Source organism: Gordionus sp. m RMFG-2023, chromosome 1 (assembly GCF_954871325.1).
Source record: "Gordionus sp. m RMFG-2023 chromosome 1, tfGorSpeb1-WG-v2, whole genome shotgun sequence".
Taxonomy (NCBI): domain Eukaryota; kingdom Metazoa; phylum Nematomorpha; class Gordioida; order Chordodea; family Parachordodidae; genus Gordionus; species Gordionus sp. m RMFG-2023.
In genome coordinates this window covers 64,200,144-64,223,534 of record NC_088775.1, presented here as the reverse complement: position 1 = coordinate 64,223,534, position 23,391 = coordinate 64,200,144, and the positions used below count along the sequence as shown (strand labels likewise).

General features: G+C 27.3%; 2 protein-coding genes across 2 annotated transcripts in view; both read left to right on the top strand.

Moving 5' to 3' along the window:
- Positions 1-161: 161 nt before the first annotated feature.
- LOC135928487 (zinc finger MYM-type protein 1-like) lies at positions 162-8,484 on the top strand. The gene is made up of 5 exons (XM_065464954.1): positions 162-812; positions 1,008-1,507; positions 1,583-1,724; positions 8,224-8,404; positions 8,471-8,484. The coding sequence occupies exons 1-5, from the start codon at positions 162-164 to the stop codon at positions 8,482-8,484; spliced, it is 1,488 nt and encodes a 495-aa protein (XP_065321026.1).
- A 13,002-nt stretch (positions 8,485-21,486) lies between these two features.
- The window catches only part of LOC135930988 (ATP-dependent RNA helicase DDX42-like), a 33,174-nt gene continuing 31,269 nt past the window's right edge, over positions 21,487-23,391 (top strand). Inside the window, exons 1-3 of the mRNA XM_065467822.1 lie at positions 21,487-21,526; positions 21,572-21,746; positions 21,788-21,986. Of these exons, the coding sequence (XP_065323894.1) occupies positions 21,487-21,526; positions 21,572-21,746; positions 21,788-21,986 (414 nt within the window). The remainder of the gene's footprint in view (positions 21,527-21,571; positions 21,747-21,787; positions 21,987-23,391) is intronic.

Below are 23,391 nucleotides of genomic sequence, written 5' to 3'. Positions count from 1 at the left end.
AAAGATACGCTTAAACTGTCTAATAAATCAAATCGAAGGGAAGAGGTTTTCTCATAACCTTGTTGTCAAAAACAACTGTCAACAAAGTTATTGATGCTGTTCTTGATCAAATCAGGAATTTAATAAAAAAGGAGATTGGTAACAAACGGTTTAGTTTGTAAATGGATAGTACTCAAGACATTTGCGTTTATGATCAAGCAACCATTTGCCTACGATACATATATAATGGTAAAATAACAGAAAGGCTTTTTGCACTTACAAAAGTTACGAACTCTTCTGGAAAAGGATTTTTTGATATCTTGAGTGAATGCTTTTTAAAACATGGAATTCAAATGAGAAATATAATTAGAGAATCATTTGATGGTGCTGCAAATATGCGGGGGGAATTTGTTGGGTTGCAAGCTCTTATTAGACAAGAGGCTCCAGGTAGCTTGTATATTTGGTGTTATAGTCACATATTAAATCTCTGCATATGTGATTCATGCGATAATAATGAAGGCAAAATTTTATTTGGATTATTGAACAGACTAGCAACATTCTTTGGTGAATCATATAAAAGGATGGACGCTTGGGTGAAACAGAATAACTCAACTGGCCAAAATAAACTGAGAAGACTGCAAAAAATAGGTGAGACAAGGTGGTGGGCACGTGAAAAAGCTCTTAAATGGACATATGGCAAAGAGAGCTTACTTCCAATAACGATAAGTGCACTTCGATTTATAATAGATAATAAATCATTTGAGGCAAAAACCTCATCAGAAGCGCAGTCGTTGATAGATAATTTATGTAAATTTAAGACTCTTAGTACAGCTGTAATATATTTAGAAATTTTTGAAATAATGGGGCCATTGTCATTGTATCTTCAAACCAAAAATTTAAATATTTTGTCGGCATGGAAGATGATAGAAGATGCTAAGTCTTCTGTGTCATCGATAACTATTACATCAATTCAAAATAAAGCAATAAAAATGGCTTCTGATTTAAATGAAACACTTTCATATTTATAGCTTACGGAGAGTATCTGTGTACAGACTGCTCTACCAAAAATTCGAATAGGACGAGCAAAGAGAATATATAGTGATGAAGGCCAGGATAAACGTCCTCAAGAATCGATTGACCTTTATAGGGTTGAAGTATTTCGTCCTATAATTGATCAAATTATAAACAGTTTGTCGGAACGCTTTTCTGCAAATAGAGAGCTTATTTTGAATGTGCGATATTTGCATCCAAGGCATTTTGATTACATAAATAGTAAAGGTATTTCTGAAATGGCCTTGGAAAAACTGGCGCAATTGGCAAATATATCGAGTGATAAATTACATAACGAATTGTGTTCATTTTATAGTGTATTCAAAGATTTAATAGCAGAATTAAATGAAACGGACGATGATATCTTATGTACAAGTGAGGAGTCGAATGAAGAAGATGGAATACTACAATATGATAATAACTCGAAGTGTGATAAATGTAACAATTGTTTAATATGCGTGTATGAAATTCTTAAGAGGTACAATATGCATACAAGTGCATACACTAATTATTTTTGGCGTATGAATACATTTTAACTTTATCATTTACGCAGGTTAATTGCGAGAGAACATTTAGCAATGAAAATTATAAAAAAAAGGCTGAGAGCTAATATAGGCCAAGAAAAATTAGAAGCGTTTTTAATGATGTCAGTTGAACGAGAACTATTATCGCAGATTGAAATAGAAGATATTCTTGTTTATTTACGCAAAGGTTCAAAGTTAATGAGAGATTTATTAACATAAAAATTATATATTATTAATTCATTTATTTAAATCTTATTTATATCTATTACAATATGATCTCTAATTTTATAAGTGCAACAATTTTATTCTCTGTTCAATATTGTATAATTGTTATAATTTTATATGTATAATTAATTGATTTTATATTTTGAGTATGTATTATATTATATTTAACATGTGATGTATGATTTGATTTTATAGTGCAATATCCTAAATCTAATATAAAATATATATGTGCAATGAATATTTTTTTATATGTGCAATGAATATTTTTTAATATGTGCAATGAATATTTTTTAATATGTGCAATGAATATTTTTTTATATGTGCAATGAATATTTTTTTATATGTGCAATGAATATTTTTTTATGTGTTCAATGAATATGATTTTGGATGTGCAATTTTTTAAAATAAAATATATGATTATCGTGTCATTATTCTTTTCTTTTTTTAAAATGTAAATTGTTTGAACCTATAAAAAATAACAAGTAATAAAAATATATAATTTAAAGAAGCCATTTAAGGGAACCCGGCCGAAGGCCGGGCAAATGCGGGCCGAAGGCCTGCAAAATAGGGGGTAGGGGGGCGAAGCTCCCATATAAATGAGGCCGCTATAAAAAAATGCCCACTAGGCCGTATCGTCTCCAGTCCGCCCCTGAATCAAGTCAATGTCATGTTTTTAAAAAGTAATACTTAAAATAGTTGTATAATTAAATAATACATTCTAATGAGAAGTAAAATTTGGAATACGCATTAAATCCAATAATTTACTTGCCTCTGGGGAAATATTTCTTTCAGGCCATGTGATATTTCAGTAATAGCAAATAATTGGCTCTTCTAACTCCTTAAAAGCTGTTACTGCTTGATGGCAGACTATCTCGTTGGACAAGGTTGCTATTTCTTTTTCCCTGTTGTTGGACAAGAAATTTCAGAAATAATTATTATTTGACTAGAAATTTGAAAATGGTAGATAAATATTACGCCACTAAAAATTTGAAAATAATAAGTAAATATTACGCCGGAAAACTTGAAATCGAAATTAATTGATAAAATAACTTAGTAGATAAATGTGATAATAAATGTAATATTAAATATATATTTATTATGAGATACGAATAAATATTAACAAATATAAATTAATAAAAACAATAATATTTTCGAAAAATATATCCGGTATCTGCATTTTTTGGCTTTGAGGGGATTTGTCCCCCTGCCCCCCCCCCGCTGCGTACGCCAATGAGCTGAAGGCTATGGATCATACAAGTATATTGTAAATCTTCAGGCAATTAATCCTTATAATTGCCTTATTCACTTATATCTGTTTGTTTTCTGAAGTTTAAATATTTAAATAAGAATATTAAATTAAGTTAATTATACTAAATGTTTTATCTACTTTATAAATTTAGAATAAGAATCTTTAATTAGGTTAAAGCGTTGTGTAAATTTAATCAAGAAAGTGTTAATTAAAAAATAGGAAATTAGAATGCAGGTTGATCTTATGTGGTTCAAAAACATTATGACCAGTGTAAACTGGGTTACTCTTTAACACTTACTTTCACTAAGTATCACAAAATTTCAAGCAACTATTTGATATAAATTGCCTTATTCAATCACATTTCCCTGTTTTGAAAATTTTAAATATTTGAATAAGTCTATTAAATTGTGTTAAATTAAACTGAATTTCTCATCACATTTTACTGGTTTGAAAATTTTAAAAATTTGAATAAGTTTACTAAGTTGTGTTAAACTAGACTGAATGTCTCATCTATCTCATAAATTAGATTATGAATTATTAAAATTAAGCCAAACTGTTGTGTAACTAAAATTAATAAATTGATGACTAATAATGATATAATTTAGGATGCTGTATGGTTTTAATTAACACAATGGATTTATTTTAATATAACGGCTACATATACTTTTAAACTACTGAGGAATTTAAATAATAAATGTTGCTTTTGCTCAACTCCAATATAACATCCGGAGGAAATGAACGGAGGAAATGAATAACGAGTGCACTCTTATCTTAAAATAGTAAATTCTAAACTTAATAAGGAAATACTTATCTAGGTTAAAATATTATATCTGAAAACAGATAAATTTAAACGTAACGTAGGAATGTAAATAGTTTTATTCTTCCTTTTCCTCCAATTTTAATCATTTATTTTTGGGGCCATTTCTATAAATATTCACAAAATAAATCACCCTTATCTTATTTTGTTTCATTCGCATGACTTTTGCGCACAAATAAATATAAAATAATATTTAAGAATATATCTATAAACAAACATAAAATAATTCTGGAAAATTTAAATGAATAGTGAATAATTCAAAAGTATCACTTTTTATCTCCTGATAAGACTTAATAATTTAGGCAAGTCATTTTTTTAACTTTTTAATTAAATTTATATTATTTTAATCATCCTACCTATTTTTAAGGCTATCCATTTTGTCAGGCTGCACAATATGTCCTTTTATCTCTTATGAATATTTTATCTAACTAACTAAAAAATATACAAAGTACATTTTTAATATAACTAAATTAATATAACATTAAGGATCCTACTTTTTAAGCTTACCATTTTGTCGGATCCAGAGATTTACATATCTCCAGGTTTGGGAAAAATTTTTTGAGAAAAATTTTTATAAAATTATTATGAGTTGGACTGGGCTTGGAAAATATTTTTATAAATTATATTGGGCTGGGCTTGGGGAAAATTATGAGCTTGACGTTTGATAATTTTTTTACTATTAACTATGGGTCAGACATTGGCCTAAAACAAGTTATTTTGCAGGCCTGGGCTCGACCTGATCAAAAAACCAAGGCCCATGAAAATCTGATTTTTATTGTATTTTTAAATTCATTATGATTATTTTAATGTTTTATTTCAGTTCTCAACTACCAAGTTCTCCTGACTTCGACTCCGAGTCGAAGTCGCAATAATCGACTCATTTTTACAACTCAAGTGTGAACTCAAGTCGCGACTCGAGTTATGAACTCATGTCTATATACTTGAGTCGACTAGATAACGAATAATTTTACGAACTTGAGTCGACGACTAGAGGACGAATATTTCAAATTAATTATTAATTTTAATTAAGATATATGTTGTTTATTACATTTTTTTATTTTAGACTTCCAACTTGAGTCGTAAATAGGAATTATATACTTGAGACAATTAGAGGACAAATAGTTCTATAAATTTGATCGACTATAGACTAGACTCTAGTATATTTCAAATTAATTAGTTATTTTTAATTACGATATTTTTGTTTATTATTATTAAATTTAAAATTAGATAGTCGAGTAATCCTGAATCCGTGTCGAAGTAGCAATAACCCGAGTCATTTTTACGACTCTAGTTCTGAACTTGAGTCGTGAACTCAATAAATAGGTTAATTTAAATTTTATGAAACTCTATTACTTATTATATAAGTGTTATTTATTGGTTGGTTTTGTAGGGGCTTGGATCTTAAAATCGACTTAACTAGCTATGAGCTCGAACCCCTAGCACAGATTAATATATCTTAAGTTGATTTTTCTTGACCTTATTAATATATATAAATATATGGTTATTAGAGGTATCAATCGCTAGCTAATTAGATCTATTGAATAGGTAGCAAACCATGTCTAGATGAGTGAAGCTATTTCTACGTAGGTCAGGAATTATTTTATCAGCACCAAATATTGATATGATAATGGGTGGGTATCAAATAAGTATAGTTCTACCTTTATATGGTGTATATAATTTTGATCTGGGAGCGGGGGTAAAAAATATGGTCTCAAATTTGTTCGTGAAAAAAATTGACATGTCTATATCTTAACATTTAATTATTAAAAGATAAAAATATCTGCTAGATTACCAAAAATTAGGGTTTAATTTAGGTTCAGGATTTTTAAATTCTATATAACGGAAATTTTGATAACATGAACTTAATCGAAAAAATCAATTCCTATAAAATTATTGGAAATAAAAAAAGGTTGCTCGTAACATCAAAAACCGTTTGAAACAACGTTATATATGTAAATTGACGTATTTATTATTACCTCTGATTGAAATATAAAAGATTATAATCTTCAAGGATGAGGTAATAAGAGGCAAATTTGGAGGATTAAGATGTTTAATTGGTATATATTTTTTTAGAAAACTCATAGAATTTATGAACCCCAAACTATCTTCTTTTTTTTCCTGAAATAATGACCTAAATTTTAGTAATTTATTGATTTCTTCAAAACAGTAAGGGCTTGTCTATTAAAAAAAATTATAACTCAAATTTAGTCGAGTACGCTTTGAAATTTTTTCATTATATGAAATTAACAGGTTAACTTAAATTTTATGAAACTAAATTTTGATAATGTTATATCCAGACCTCGCGCTTGGCTCTAATAATCGACTAAATCTGCTATGAGCACGAACCCCTAGCACAGATCTATGGTTCAAACCCATATATTTTAAGTAATTTTTTATTGAACTTATTATAGATATAAATATATGGTTATTATAGGTATCAATCGATAATTAAAAGACCTATTGAATTGGCAACAATTTATTTATTGTTTAACTCTATCACTCAAAAAATTTCTAAAAAATTTAATTTATTAATAATTGTTTTTTAGAAATTCTATCAAAATTTATTTTTTGTTATTTAATATATATTTTTTATATTTTTTTTATTTTTAAATACTTTTTTTAGAGAATTTTCTCATTTTAAATACTTTTTTTATTTATAAAAAAACTTTGGCCCCAAGCTATAAATAATATAAGAAAGGAAGAAAAAAAAATTATTACTAAAGTAAAGAGGGAGGGAGGGAGAGGGTTTATATTTAATTGAAAAGGAAAGAAAGTACTATATTTATATCGTTATATTTTATTTTTATTTCTTCAAATTTTTTAAGAGTATTTTACCAGGTCAAATACTCCTGCGGTCAATTGACTGATTTTGACCGGTCAATTGACCGACTAAAAAGTATTCAAAAATCATCTTCAAAACCTAGGTTTTTAATTAATTTATGACGATTTACAAAGTTAGGAATTTATTGAATCCTTTGGATGTGCAGCACATGGCTAGAATCTGTTTATTAAAAATTTATGCCAAATACGTTTTATTGAAAGAAGATCATCAAAAAACCAAAACATATAATTAAATTATAAAATTTAATGATATTTTATTGGTAACTTCAAAAAAAAGGCAAATATTGAAAGGATATAAGTCTTCCTTAAAAATTCAATATCAAGTGATAATATTACAATTACATCCCATGAGAATGTTGATGTTGATGCTTATCAATAACATGCCATGAATTTTATATGTAATTTATAAATACATCTTGTAAGTTATTTAAAAAAAATGAAATATTTAGAGTGTATTTTTGTTAAATTATTTTCCCTTAGTTCCCCGAATTTAATTTATTCAATAAAAATATTATTGAAAGGTTTAAAGCGTATTTTTGTGGTTATTTTTTGATTTTCCGTTATTTCCTCTCATTTTTACTTTTTTCCCCTGAACCAATTTTCTCGAGTAATTTGCAACTATCTATACGTTACCCAAAAACCGTTTGAAAAAAACGATATGTATTGAAATTATTTCCTGATAATATGGAAAATTATTGTCTTGATTTTTTTTATTATAAATTTTACATTTTTACAAAATTTTAAATAAAAATATGGGTATTGTATTATATATATTCTAAAAATAAAAATTAATGTCTTTTCTTTCCTTAGGTGGTCTGGTATATTCTAAAAATTAATAACTTTTCCTTTCTTTCATCATTATGTTGGAACGAAGTAAAATAAAAATACACCACCTCCCCCCCCTTCCCCATTTGTTAACTAAAATAAATTTATATTTAACAAAAAACATCTGGGGCTGGGCATATAAAAAATAATTTTAATAATAAACATTAAATTTGATCCAAAAAAATAAAATTATTCCCCCCCCCCCTAAATGATTAGGTGCCAGCAAGGCGTTAATGAATTTAAATTTATTATTTCAGAGAATTATTTAGTATATAATAATTTTTTATAATTATAAAAAAAACTTTTTTCTTTTTACTTTTAAAAAATATATTTATTATATACTAAGAATTAAGTTAAATATATAAAAATAAAGTTTTTTAACATCGTCGTACTTATAGTTTTTTTTGATTAAAATTTTTATTTTTTCTTCAATATGATGATAATGGAAACAGAAACAGATATAGAACAAGTATTAACAAAACCATATTTTTTTATCAAAAAGTTTTATTTAAATTAAATGATCTATCAAAATATTTATAATCTTTTATTAGCTTTTAAAAGTAATAAATTTGTTAGGCCCGGCCTGGCCCGGATCTATTAATAAATTTTATAGGCCCGGTCCCATATATTTAAAAAAATTGAAATACGGCCCGGCCCTACGCCCGGCAGGTCTATGATATTTTATTTATTACTAAAAACATAATTTTTATTAGGATCAAGAGGACAATGACTTGAGTCAAACTCAAAGCTCTTTTTCAGAAGCTAATACGTCTTCTTCTTCAATAATACAAAATAATAATTTCAATATTAAAGATATGTTTATAAACACACCTAACAAATCTCGACGGAAATGTGTCTACTGTGATAAAATCTACAGTCTTCATACGGCTACAAGTATTATATAAATCCTTTATTAAAAATTTTTAATATTTTTTAGCCAACCTTAAAAATCATATAAAGATATGCCACCCTGATTTAATTTTCGAAGCTAAAGAAATAATGCACAAACATATCCCACTTTGTCGTTAATGGCTAGGGATTATTTAGCTCAACAAAGTACAAGTGTTGCAAGTGAGAGGACTTTCAGCAGGGCGGTTGATTGTATTACAAAAAAAAGAAATAGGATGGCTTCACAAACCCTAAAACAATGCCTGTGCCTGAGTTATTGGGACGTAGATCTTTTGGAATAAATGTAAATATTAATGTATACTTTGTTGTGATTGTGTTTTTAGACCATTTTAACATATATTTAGTCCGAATAATATTTTTTTAAACTTTAAACAAGAATTTTACCTTCTCTCCTCTCTCCCAAAAAAATTAGTAAAATTTAATGATTATTTAATTTTTCCAATATATCTTTATATTTATTTTGAAGCTTTCCGGAAGAAAAAGATTTGGCAAATGAAGATGAACAAGTCGATATTTTTATATATTTTATTCGATTTTTTAATATATTTTATTCGATTTTTTTATTGTAATTGTATAATTTTATTTACCATGATTTATAAAGATTTAAATAAATAAAATGAAAAATTTTCAAAGCGTAGTCGACTAAATTTGAGTTATAATTTTTTTTAATAGACAAGCCTGAAGAAATCAATAAATTACTAAAATTCAGGTCATTATTTCAGGAAAAAAAAGAAGATAGTTTGGGGTTCATAAATTCTATGAGTTTTTTAAAAAAATATATATCAATTAAACATCTTAATCCTCAAAATTTGCCTCTTATTACCTCATCCTTGAAGATTATAATCTTTTATATTTCAATTTCAATCAGAGGTAATAATAAATACGACAATTTACATACATAACGTTTTTTCAAACGGTTTTTGATGTTACGAGCAACCTTTTTTTATTTCCAATAATTTTATAGGAATTGATTTTTTCGATTAAGTTCATGTTATCAAAATTTCCGTTATATAGAATTTAAAAATCCTGAACCTAAATTAAACCCTAATTTTTGGTAATCTAGCAGATATTTTTATCTTTTAATAATTAAATGTTAAGATATAGACATGTCAATTTTTTTCACGAACAAATTTGAGACCATATTTTTTACCCCCGCTCCCAGATCAAAATTATATACACCATATAAAGGTAGAACTATACTTATTTGATACCCACCCATTATCATATCAATATTTGGTGCTGATAAAATAATTCCTGACCTACGTAGAAATAGCTTCACTCATCTAGACATGGTTTGCTACCTATTCAATAGATCTAATTAGCTAGCGATTGATACCTCTAATAACCATATATTTATATATATTAATAAGGTCAAGAAAAATCAACTTAAGATATATTAATCTGTGCTAGGGGTTCGAGCTCATAGCTAGTTAAGTCGATTTTAAGATCCAAGCCCCTACAAAACCAACCAATAAATAACACTTATATAATAAGTAATAGAGTTTCATAAAATTTAAATTACCCTATCCTATTTATTGAGTTGACGACTCAAGTACAGAACTCAAGTAGTAAAAATGATTCGAGTTATTGATACTTCGACACGGAGTCATTATTACTCGACTATCTAATTTTAAATTTAGAAAACAAAAATATCGTAGTTAAAAATAACTAATTTGAAATATATTAGAGTCTAGTCGATCAAATTTATATAACTATTCGTCCTCTAATTGACTCAATTATATCTATTTACGACTCAAGTAGGAAGTCTAAAATAAAAAAATTATATCTTATTTAATAATTAATTTGAAATATTCGTCCTCTAGTCGTCTACTCAAGTTCATAAAACTATTCGTCCTCTAGTCGACTGAAGTTCATAAAACTATTCGTCCTCTAGTCGACTCAAGTATATAGATATGAGTTCACAACTTGAGTCGACTTTAATTCACGACTTAAGTTCATAATTTAAGTCGCTACTTGAGTTCACGACTCAAGTTCATAACTCAAGTTCATAAGTTCACGACTCAAGTTCATAACTCAAGTTCATAACTCGAGTCGCGACTTGAGTTCACGACTCAAGTTCATAACTCGAGTCGTAAAAACAAGTCGACTTATCGACTCCGATTTTTTGACTAAAAACTCGACTTGAGTCGTTTAACAACACTAACCAAAATTATTATGATCTTTCATTCAGCTTGGATGAATTTTTCAAAATTATTATGACTTTGTACTTTACCTGGGAATTTTTTTTAATATTAAATATTATGTATAAATGATCAGTAAATTTGACATATTGGTATTATCAAGTAAAAGCTTTAAATTTATTCTTACTCAAACCATAGTATTTAGTCTTAGTTTTAATGGATTGAACCTGGCCTGAAGGGTAGGGGGGGTGTAAAAAAATAAAATTGGATATAATTTTCAAATAACAGGTAACATCTAGCATAAATATAAGAAGAAAATTCTTATTCCCCGTCATTTTTGACGGGCTATCTACTAGTATTTATAAATTTGATATCTTCAAAAAATCTTTCATTTTTATATTATCAATTGATTGAAAAGATAATAAGTCAGTACAACATAATAACACATAGTTTCTTATTAGGCATTTTTAGAGGTTTTAGAATTTGTCTGGAATTTTGGTGTGAATATAAAATATTTTTTTAAATTGCGATTTTGATGAAGTATCTTCTTTAATATTATGATCAAAAGTCAAGTGTTTTAGCAAATTTCCTGTGGTAATGTTGATTAAAAGTTTTAAATTTTATAGCTAGATTATATTTTACAAAACATATATTTTAATTTATTAAGATTTTGGCTTAATATGAAGAAATAATATTTAAAAAATGATACTGTGAAAATGGCTTACTTGAATCATCAGAGTCTACAATAATCTTTTAAGCAACAATTACAGTAAAATTTGTCAGAATTTATGGAAATTGTTTTATTATCTCTTTTTAAGTGTAAGAAACCAAATGACTTCCACACAAATGATTTTTATTTTTATTATTTACTGTTATAATACTAAAATTATTTATAGATTTATTTAATGTAGATGCATCAATTTTAAAAATATGTAAAATTATGGTAACTTTTAGAATTTTAGATTTTTGATGGATTGAGTTCTATAATGACGTCAATAATTATGATTTTAAAATATGTAGAAGAATTCATCGAAATCCTGTTTGACATTAAAAAAAATTACAACAGGAATGTTGAGCAATTATCTATATTATAATTTTCCGATGTCCTCACTACGTCATCGTGACGTCATGTCATCGCTACGTCATATCATCGGTAGGTATTTATTTTGATATTTTTTATTTGTTGATTTTATTTATTTATTTTATAAAAACAGATTAATAGAATTTCGAGAATTGATGGTGTACACATATCTAACATCGATTGAGAGATTTGAAAAATCGTCTTTACAATATTCGCTCAACTTTCTAAATATGAATGAAATAAATGATATGAATAAAAAGATTCAAGCTAATATTTCACTTAATCCTTTCTTTATTTTTTAGTTTACCTTATCAATTTTCATATTATATTATCAATTACACATTAATGAAATCTCTACAAAATACTCAACTTGTATATTTATTTTGAACATACTCAAAATTTTTGTCAGTACTTACATTACAATTTTTTATACTCATATTTTTCTTTCATAACCAATAATTAAGAAGATAATCAAGTATATTCAAATATTTAAATATCCTTATCCTAACTTATTTATAATCTCCAATCCTTATAAATAACTCTTTCTTTTCTTTCTATCTCTATTATCTATTAACCACTATTTCTCAAAACCTTATCAATTCCTTTAATTTAATTTTTATTATTTTTATAATATAATAATTTATACCTTCTTTTCCCCCCTTTTTTAATCTTATTTTTTAATTACCTTACAATTAATTAACCTTAATCTTAATAACATTACATTCATCATGTTAATTTTTTAACTTATAGAATATCATAATAGGCTTGATAAGTCCCCCCCCCCAATTTTTTTTAATGATAGCCCTCCAACTACTAGAAATATGCATCTAATATTGACCCATATACCGGTTTTACATTATTTTAATGTTTGTTTAATTTCAACAATAGTTTATTTATATTTTTGCCTGATTTCTTTATTTGTCTAGGCTAACCCTAATCCCTCACATTGCTACAAAACATGATGAATCTATTAAAGATAAGCAATGAAAATAATGACGAATTAACAAACGCCTTGCCCGTTCTAAAGTTACTGGTAGCCAAAATAATAAAGAACTAAGCTTGAAATTAACTCCCTGGAGGTTTATTTTGTTTTTTTTTATCTTATGTTTTATATTTATATGTTTATTTTATTTTCACCCAGTTGTCTCCAAATATCACCACTACCAAAATCCCTATGCCACCTCTCTCTATTTTTTAAAAAATATAAGCATTAAATTCCGTACTATCATTCACTTCACTAGGAGTTATTATAAATATTACTTTATCCGATTCTCTGAGAAACTTTCATGAATATTTAGAGGAATGTTCAAACTTGAATGTACAGTACTGCCAATTTCATCAACTTTATTAATGGGAAAATATGCAGTATTTCTGTCGTGGCCTTTATAACAATACTTACGACCGTTTTATGGTTGAGTTAAGATTGCCGTTTTCATGATTCTATTTTAGAAGGGGATACCAATTCTGACATTGACAGAAATATCATTTTGCGTGTTCAAACTTAAATGTACAGTACAGCCAATTTCATCAACTTTATTAATAGAAAAATATGCAGTAGTTCTGTAATGGCCTTTATAACAATACTTACGACCGTTTTATGGTTTAGTTAACATTGACGTTCATGATTCTAGTTTAGAGGGGGATACCAATGCTGACATTGACAGAAATATTGTTTTGCGTTCTTCTTTTACAAGTATCTCAAGGCATAGGCATATCATCTTTATCAGGACGTATTGTGTTTTGTACACTGCTTTGCATTACTTTCATCTACAACCCTAAATGATATAAAATTATACATTAATTAATTTCTCTCCAGACGACCGCCCAGATTTATTTTGTCACAAATTAAAATGTCAACAAGGATTTGCTCTTAATTTTATCAAATACATAATAAATATTCCTCATTATTTTTTAAAAAAATTATCCTAAATTTATATGTCAATAAAAAAAAATATCTTAAAAAATATATAAATAATTTGCATATAAGTTTCATTAGTGTTTAATGGCATTTTTGTAATTTAAATAGACATCATTTTTTTTTACTTCATAAAAAAATATATATCCCTTATAAATTCTTTGACAAATAATTTCAGAAATGCAAGACATACATTAATTTCATCTGAAAAACAACAATAACCTTATATAATAAACAACATATTTTTTAGATATAATTTTAATTGATCATATTACAAAAAAGTATAAGAGTCGGTTATTTTATTTTATTTGTCATGATTCTTTAATAAGTGGTTGCCAGGCCTTCCCAGTTTCCCTTAATACGGAATTTACATGTTTTTTTTCCATATTAGACTAATTGGTAAATCAGATATTTCCCGTTCATGTGATGATATTAAAAATTTAACTATCTCCAAGGCGGGAAAAAATTTTCAAAATTATAATGGGTAGGACTGTGCTTGGAATCTCAAAATTAATATTAGCTTGCACCTGACTTGGGAATATCTTTTACAAATTATTAAGGGTTGAGCTAGGCTTGATAAACTTTTTTATAATTATAAGATCTTGGATGCTTCCTAATATTGTGAGCTTGAATCTGGCATGACATCTATCGTAAAAAATGAATAAAAATCTCATTCCCTGTCATTTTTGACGGGCTTTCTACTAGTTAGAATAAAAAGGTATAAAATATTAAAATAATTTCTAAGCCAGCCATGCGCTGCTGATATGAAAATCGGCGGGGCGCCGAGATTTTTATAAACGGTGGCATTTTCAGCGTAACCAAAGGCGCACATGTCTATGTATAAATAATGTATTACAATATTTTCCTATTACTACATTTCTCCTTTATTAATTGAGAAGAACGCCTATATCTCTTCAAGCATTTGTTTTCGTGGCTTGTGTGTAGCCTGTGCGCCGATGTCTCAATCAACGGCGGCGGTTTTTTAAAAATTTTTTATCGGCGTTCGGCGGCGCGCCGATTTCGCCGCCGCCTACTAAATTTTCGGCGGCGGCGGCGCAATATTTATTTAAAAATTTTTTTTAATGAATTTAATTTATAAATCAATATATTTTTTAATGAATTTAATTTATAAATTAATGTATTACATTTTTTATAATTTATGTAGGCGATCTTTTCTAACACATTGCTAACATAGTTTAATTGATCTTAAATTATTTCCCGTCTCACTCCAATTTAAATTTATGTATTTTCTCATTCTCAGAAATAAACTAAGGAATTGTATTTTTATTTTTACTTAATCAGAGTCATACCAACAACACATATAAGAAATATCCTATTGATTTTTATTATAATTAAAATTTGGAATGCAGGCAAAATATGAAGTATGAAATATGATAAGTCAGAATTCAGATTTAGCAAAATTATAATTGTCATGAATAAACAGTATTTTATCAAGATTTGTAGGACATAAAGAACTCCTTTTAGCATTGAGTATTAATCCAGTAATGGAAAAAATTCTTTTGCTGAGTGTACTGGTTGCAGGTATGCAAAGTACCTTCCTAGCTAAATTGGCATGCATAGGAAGTTCCAGTCGCCTTTTCTTCCAAGAGCAATGCATCCTCTTCTGAAATAATATTCTGGCTGAGAAAAATATGGCATTCTTGTTTAAGATTAGTAATATTGTTATAATCGTTAATAGGAAGGGAATGTTTTCGAGCTAATTTCGCTATATAAGAGCATGATGTACCATCCTAGACTTGAATTTCACGCTGAGCATTTCTATCATGCACTAAAAGTTTTAAATGTCGTATTAGAAATTGCAATGATTTCGTAGAATTTGAATTTAAATATTGTAAAACAATATTAGGATTTTGAAATCTTAGATCAAGTAGAGTTGCTAATATCTAATGTTTAGAATATAATTTTATTAATAAAAATATAAAATAACTTGAAGTTCAGTGATCGGAAACCTATGGTCAAGCTTTTTTTTCATATTTTCTTTTAAGCATATTATATCTGAGCAATCAGATTTATTAATTTGTATATGAGCATCTATTTCACTGCTAAATGATAACCCTGAGTTTATTGTAGATCCTTTTTGGGAGGAAAGAAATTCCACCGACTCTCGGAATGGATTTACTTAAAGCTCATCTATCATATCCTATTCATTATTAAAGAGTTTTAAAGATTGTTTTCCTATTTTATTTAGAACATTATTTACAGGAATTTTGTTTACAATGCAAATACTTCCTAGCATAATATGCTATGCTAGCGGGTTGGGCAATTTATTTTTAAAGTTTTTGCATTAATTGGATTGGTTAATGCAATGCCATTTCTATTATCCGATTAATCAGACATATCAAAATGGTAAGGTATAGATCAGAATCATCAATATCCAAGATATTACCTGTTTCATAAATTGACTGCAGACATTTACCATGTTCAGCCTCAATTTCACATTCCAAATCAGCTACTCTATATCTGAGGGCTGAAATAATTTTTCTAATTATTTTAATGAGAATATCAATCTTGGTAACTTTTTTTATGCCAACAACTGTAACCAAATTATGAAGTCCATGCCCTAAGAATAAATGATGCTCATAATCCCCTAATCTGACGCTTCTTTTGACATTGGCACCAGCATCAGTTACTATTTTGGCTTTTAAATGGAACTCCTCTTCAATACTATCAATATCAGATAATATTGTTTCCCCAGTATGCTTTTGAGTTACATTTCTAGTTGAGGGTAAAATATTTTAAATCAAAATTTTCATCTAAATGATGAAGACTAAATGTGATATAATTTCGACGCTTGAAATGATCGGTCCACAAATCAAAAGTGATATAACAAAATTTTGGTCCAGAGTCAAACAAATTTAAAACATGCGCCTTCAGAGATAAATAAACATCGTATAGTGTATCCCGACTAATGGTTGTCCTATTTGGCAATTCTGACGAGGAATCAATTATCTTATATTTCTAATTTTTGAACAATTTATTTTTTAATAATCATTTTATATAAATTTTAAACCTTTAGAAAGTCTGTCATTCCTTTATTGTTTATAGAATCAAATGGCATTAAATCTAAGCAGACATCAAAACATAATTTCGCTTTATTAGATTTCATATTTATTTTAAACATTAGAAAGATATATAAAAACATTAAAATAGTTAGGGCTAAAATGAAACAAATTAAATTAGATTATTAACTTTCAAAATCAAGCTTTACATAATTAATTTAATAAATTGTATATTAAGTTTATATTTTAAAAGATATTTAAAAACAAAATAATTAGAGCTGGAATGAAACAAATTATAAATTTGATTTAGTTTAACCTTTCTAATAAAGTTTTAAAAAATTATATATTAAATAATACTTTTAAAAGATATTTAAAAAACACAAAATAATAAGGGCTGGAATGAAACAAATTATAAATTAGATTTAATGTTACTATTCAAATTAAAATAATAATAATTTAATATATAAATATAATTAATATGCTTTCTAAAAATTACAGACGTCGCGCCGCCGCCATAATAAAAATCGGCGGCGAGCCGGCTCGCGCCGCTGATCTCAATCGGCGGCTTTTCCGGCGTGAATAAAAATACCGGCGGCGCACAGGTCTATTTGTGTGTTCGCCCTCATTTTGGCGTCTCATCCCACTCCCTCTTATCGCTATCTGCCATCACTCTCTCTGTAGTATCTTCTACCAAACGGTCCCTTAACTGGTCAGCATGTCTTCGCAGTATGTGATCTGTCCTCTTTATTACATAGAAATATAACCCATCATATCTTAGATTATTCCTTCTATCCCGCTCTTAATGGTTTCGTTTCTTATACATACATGTTGACCAAATTCTCTAACACTGTGTGTGTCATGTTCTCCTTATTTATCATTAGAGGTATTTATTTCATTATTTACCTTTCGTCTAGCCCAATCTCAACTTGTTCTTCTATGATGACCAAACATAATCTTCGCTGTTGTCCTATCCGTCAAACTATGTTCTCCAAGCCTATACGCTGCTACAGTTTGAATCATTGCTACTTGCGGGTCATTAATAAATTCTCGACTGGCATAATACCTTCCTTTCAAGGTCCGAATGATTCGTTAGGCTTGCATTTGTCTTCGGGTGATATGACGTTTAACGAATATGGTAAATATTGTTTTTCCCACAATATAGCTTAAATTCTGTAAATATCCGGTACCCCAAAGGTAACAAACCATTTTTTAATCTCGTTATCATCTCCTTCGCGGATCTGCTCATCAGGTCTACCTCTGCCCATTTTGAATATTAATCTACTCTTACTAACCAATATAGAGAGTCAACCGGTCCTGTAAAATTTTGTTATGTTTGATTCAGTGTCTACATGAGCAGTGGTGGTAGGAACCGTTTGCATCCAATTTTTTTAGGAATAGGGGGTAAGCAGTTAAGGAGGTGCACTAGAGGTAGAATGAATTTCTTGGGAGGTTATCTATTAAATTTTTAGATGAAATAGGGCAAAATGTGTTGCTGTAAAAATTATAATTTTCATTATACTATTATAATATATACGAAATTGTCAACCATTATTTTTATCTTGATGGTATGTAAAGTGGATTTTAAAATTGTAGATTCATTTCAAAATTAATTATATACTGGTTATTTATCTATGATATGCAGTGTCTACATGACAGAATTTTCACTGGATGCAAACCCCCTTCAAAAACTTTTGCCTACCCCCCCTAAAAAAAATTTGTCATCTTAGGCGGCGATGTTTATCCATAATTATTTCCACTTTTTAAATTATAATGATAATCTTTTCAGAGAATTTAAGAATAACTTAAATTAATCTATCTCTACTACCAACTATCAATATTTTGTAAATATAAAGGATTTATTTTTAGATAATAAATTCAATTAAAACCTCCATTATTTACAATCAATTCATTATTATAGCATTATGAGCTTGCTGAAATATCTAAACCTTTTAAATGCAGAATTTGGAAAACAATGTATATGATTGTTTGCAATATATAGATTTGGTCTATGAATTGTATTATAATAGTTCTATAATAAAAGTATTAATTTCTACAGCAATAAATTTGTCCTATTTCATCTCAAATTTAATAGATAACCCTCCAAAAAATTTATCCTACCCCCATTAAAACCGCATACCCTTTACCCTCCTCAAAAAATAGAATGCAAACTGTTCCTACCCCTCCCGCTCATGTAGACGCTGATGATATGATAAAAAGAAAGATCCAATATCTTAATCCTGTATTATGGAAATCCATTTGTGGCGTAGTCACTTTCCATCCCCTAAAATAAATTGGAAGAAAAGTCGCGCTTATGCTGAGGTGCAGAGAAATTCGTTCTTCAACTTATAAATGGAAAGAAACAGATGGCTTCCGTCGCCTTGTTTTTAAAAAATTTGTTAAAGTTGCATATTAAAAATTTTTTATATAAATTTAGGATTAATTTATAACGTAATTAAAATGAAAATATAAAACCAGGGTTTAATCTAAACTTAGAAACTGAACCTTCCTTTAATAAACATTACAGAAGAAGTCAATTCTTTTTTTACAAACCCACGCCTATTTTGAGATGAGACTAATGTTGTCTTTATTAACCAAGAGTAAATATTCTTATTTTTTTGTAAATTTTAGATACCCTAAAGATGTCTAAAATACTCCGTAAAAACGAGCACCCCCCCCCCCCCCTCAGCCCACATTTATGATAGTCGATACCTCCCTTCTCCCTTTCATGGGGAATAAATACTCGGTACCAGAGTTGGGCAGATTATCCTGAAAAACAATCTAGATACGGATACAGAATCTTTGTGAAAAAATGAATCTTAGATACAGATACTAATTTCTTTTTCAAAATATCAGAAAGATACAAGATAAAAGAAACTTGTAACTTTTGCTTAATTAGAGTATCTTGAATACAATATATTTTTAAATTCATTACCAATTAAATTGGAATAGTTTATAAAATACAGTTTTTATAATTTATTGTGAAGAACATAACATACTCATATAATAAGAAGGAATATTTACAATAACTAATAAAATATTTAATGATTAGTTAGTTATAATAATCAGGCATTTTAATATTGGTAATAGTCCATTCTAGCATAGATAAGAAAGGGAGACTAGTATTTTTAATAAGAGCTGAAATATTAATCTGCAAAAGAGTATTTAAAATAGATACATTATTTTTTAAGATAATCAAATTTTTCAAATAATTTATCATTAGACCTTTCCCGTATCGGCGTACTTAACATTGTGCGAAAACTAAATAACCTTTTATTTGGAGCTAATCAAGGTATTGCAATTTTATAATTATAAAAAATTTATATAATTGAAGGATAATAATTAAGCATTTATAATTTCAACTTTCTTTTATATAATTTAAAACCTCCAGTTCAATGTTATTTGTAAACTCAGCAACATTTGTTCCCCCCCCCCCCCCATAAAAAAATTAATCATTTACTTTATTACATGTTAAATTTATTGTTGTTATAGTTTGAGCTTGATTATATATTCTGGTACTACATTTAGGGCTTCTTTTAATATATATATATCAAAAATATTTTTTTTATCATCCTACTTAATCCATAAGTTCTTAAAATATGGATGTAAAATTGATGGCAAAAAAGCATCATTATATTCATATGTAGGAAAATAATTTCTTAAATTCTTTTGCTCGTACCATCTTGGGCAGCTTTTAATAAAGGTAGACAATATTGTAAACTCGAATTTTTAAGATAGCCTATGTCCCTTTTATGCACATATATACAATATACCTTAAGTTGTTTAAAAATTTGTGTTGAACCCTTATATTATTTTTTTTGTTATACAGGTTTTACATCTAGCCTGTACATTATTTTTTTTAAACTTTTATTTAAAAAATTTTCCATATAAAATTTTAAGACTGGGATTCGATTCAGGGGAACTTATTACCATAATTTAAATTTGAATACTTTCTTCTTCACTACCATGAGAGTTAATAATCCTACATATTAAAAAATATTACATAAAATTGGTAATGATATTTTATCGAGTAACATTTATATATAAAATATAATCTTTACTTATTTCTTTTTTGGTGTTGTTATTTTTTATCTATCTACCTTAATATGAGTTGTAAATTTTCCAGCTAATTTTGATTGTCAATATATTAAAAATAGGAGAATAAAATAAGGAAATTAATACAGGATTCTCGAAGAAAATAAGATATATACTGTGATATGTGACATTTTAAGCATAATATTAAAAAGAATCTGTATCTGTATCTTTTGTCAGGAAACTGAAAATGAAAAAGATACAAGATTCTTTTCAGAATAAAGGATCTTGGATATAGATACTAGTATTTTTTAAAAATGTCAAAAAGATATTGAGTACAAGATACAAAAGGATCTTATATCTTGTATCTTAGATGCATGCATTCGCGGTACTGCCCAACTCTGCTAGGTACAACATTAAATTAAAAAAAAAATAACTATTTATTTGCATTTAAAAATATAACATCAAGTTGTTAACATTAGATTTCTAAGAAAACTGAAATATAACTTAAAAACAAGTAAACACTGATCTACGCTGGCTATTAGTATTTTATAACTTTAATTTGTGTGTATTATGGAAATATTGCCCGTAGAAAACTAAAAATTAACTACTTAATCGATCAAAATTTAGCACTAACCAAAATGACAATTAGAGCTAGTGTTATTAAACGGTTCAATTTGAACCGATTTAAAAAAATGACTAACTCAATATTTTATCCGATTTCTCATAGATGGTATATATGATTGAACATCTATTGGCCAAATCTCCACACTTTAATATCTTCCTGGCTATAGTTGAGTTAGCCGTTTTTAAAAATCGGCTCAAATTGAGCTGTTTAACAACATTACTGGAGCTTTAAGATTTGTTCATTCATAAGTAAAATGTTTAAAAAGAATGAGGATGAAAATATAAAAAAAAAAGGTAAAAGATCTTAATAAGCCTCTAATATTTTTTAAAATATATAAGGTACTGGAGCAAATTTTGATCCAAGCTCCTTTTATTATTCTCCAAATGTTTTAAACCAAGGTGTACCTCCTCCAAAATCATATGATACAAAATATAATTCATCTGCTGATATACCTTTTGATTATTTAACAGGAGACAACAAATTAATTAAGCATAGACATCGCAATGAGGAAGAGTAATTATAAATTTTAATCTATTATAAAATATATTTCTAAGGTATTTTGAAGCTGACAGTGATGAAGAAAAAGCTAACACTAAAGCAATGAAAAGAACTCATCCTGATTTGAAACCTGAATCGGATTATGAAGAATTAGAATACATACCAGCCCCTGGAAGTCCTACTGCTTTTAACATGGATGCAAATGATGATGATGATAGTATTGATCCACTGGAAGCTTTTATGTCAAAAATTGATGTAAATAACATTTTAAAATTGTTCAAGAGGACAAAACTATTTTAATTAACAATGAAAAATATTTCTTGTATTAAAGTATGAGTTAGATGATTATATGGGGATTAAAAAAATGTCAGTTACTAAGATTTTTCATTGTGACCAAAGATTAGGGTTGGGCAAATTATCCAAGGATATATTTGAATATAAATACACACATCAGAAAAATTTGAATACAAATACATTTTTATTAAAAATTCTAAAAAAACATTTAAATTAGTGATTAGTGCTACTACTTCAAAAAATAAATGTTTTACTCTGTACATTATGATAAAAGGAATGTGTTACTTGTTATTTAAAAAATTCAAAATATAAATAAATTTTTCTTTCCCCATAGATAACAACATTACACAAAAACAATATTTGTGATAATTTTTTATTATTTTTAACAATTGTTATTCAAAATTTTGTTCAAACATATTTAACTGACATAGAAGGATCATCCTCAAAATTTCATTCAGATCTTTATCATTTTTTATACTTGTCAGATGTAGAAAAGTTGGAATTTAAAAAAATAAAATAAAAATATAATTAAATACTAAAATATTAATTCTAAATCTTTATTATATACTAATAATTAATTATAATTAAATATAAAGTGAAAACAACCAAAAATAAAAGAAAAAGTAAAAGTAAAAGACTAAAAATTATATGCAAAAAATAATAAGTTTCAAGTTAAAAAATAAACAGTTTTTATCGCATGATATTTTCTCAAATATATATCCTTTTTCTTTAATATACATTTACATAACCTCAATTTAATAATATAATAATTTGCATATACATTTCTTGTTTTTCTTGTTTTTGTTTAAAGTAGATTTGAATATTAAAACACATATTACAACACCTTTATCATAATTAATTCATATTTTACCATCATGTTTATTAGATTTGAGCTGCTGAACATTGAGGTTGTAATATATTGGAGCACAATCTACACTTACAAATATAAATTTGGTGCCTTTAATTTTCTTTATTGGTATAAAAAATATTTCATTATGGGGCCAGGGTAGAGTTAAATCGTCTGAAGAAATAAGTATTTATCCTTTATAAAATAAATTATAAGAATATAAATTAGCATACCTTGATTGTTTCAATATTAATAACATGTATAAAATTCAATAACAAAAATGTAATAAATAAAATAAAAACTAAGAACATTGGTGGTTAATCGAATTTTAAAAATTAGGCTTAAATTATTTATAAAATTTAGGAAAAATGTATTAAAGTAAAATATATATTTTTTAAGGAAAAATTTAAAGTAACATATTGAGTTACCAGCAGGGCTGTGAACCAGACTCTCAACCCTGAATCAGCCTTTGAAGCCTCAATATTTTACTGAACTAAACCCAAACCTGAGCCCATTTTT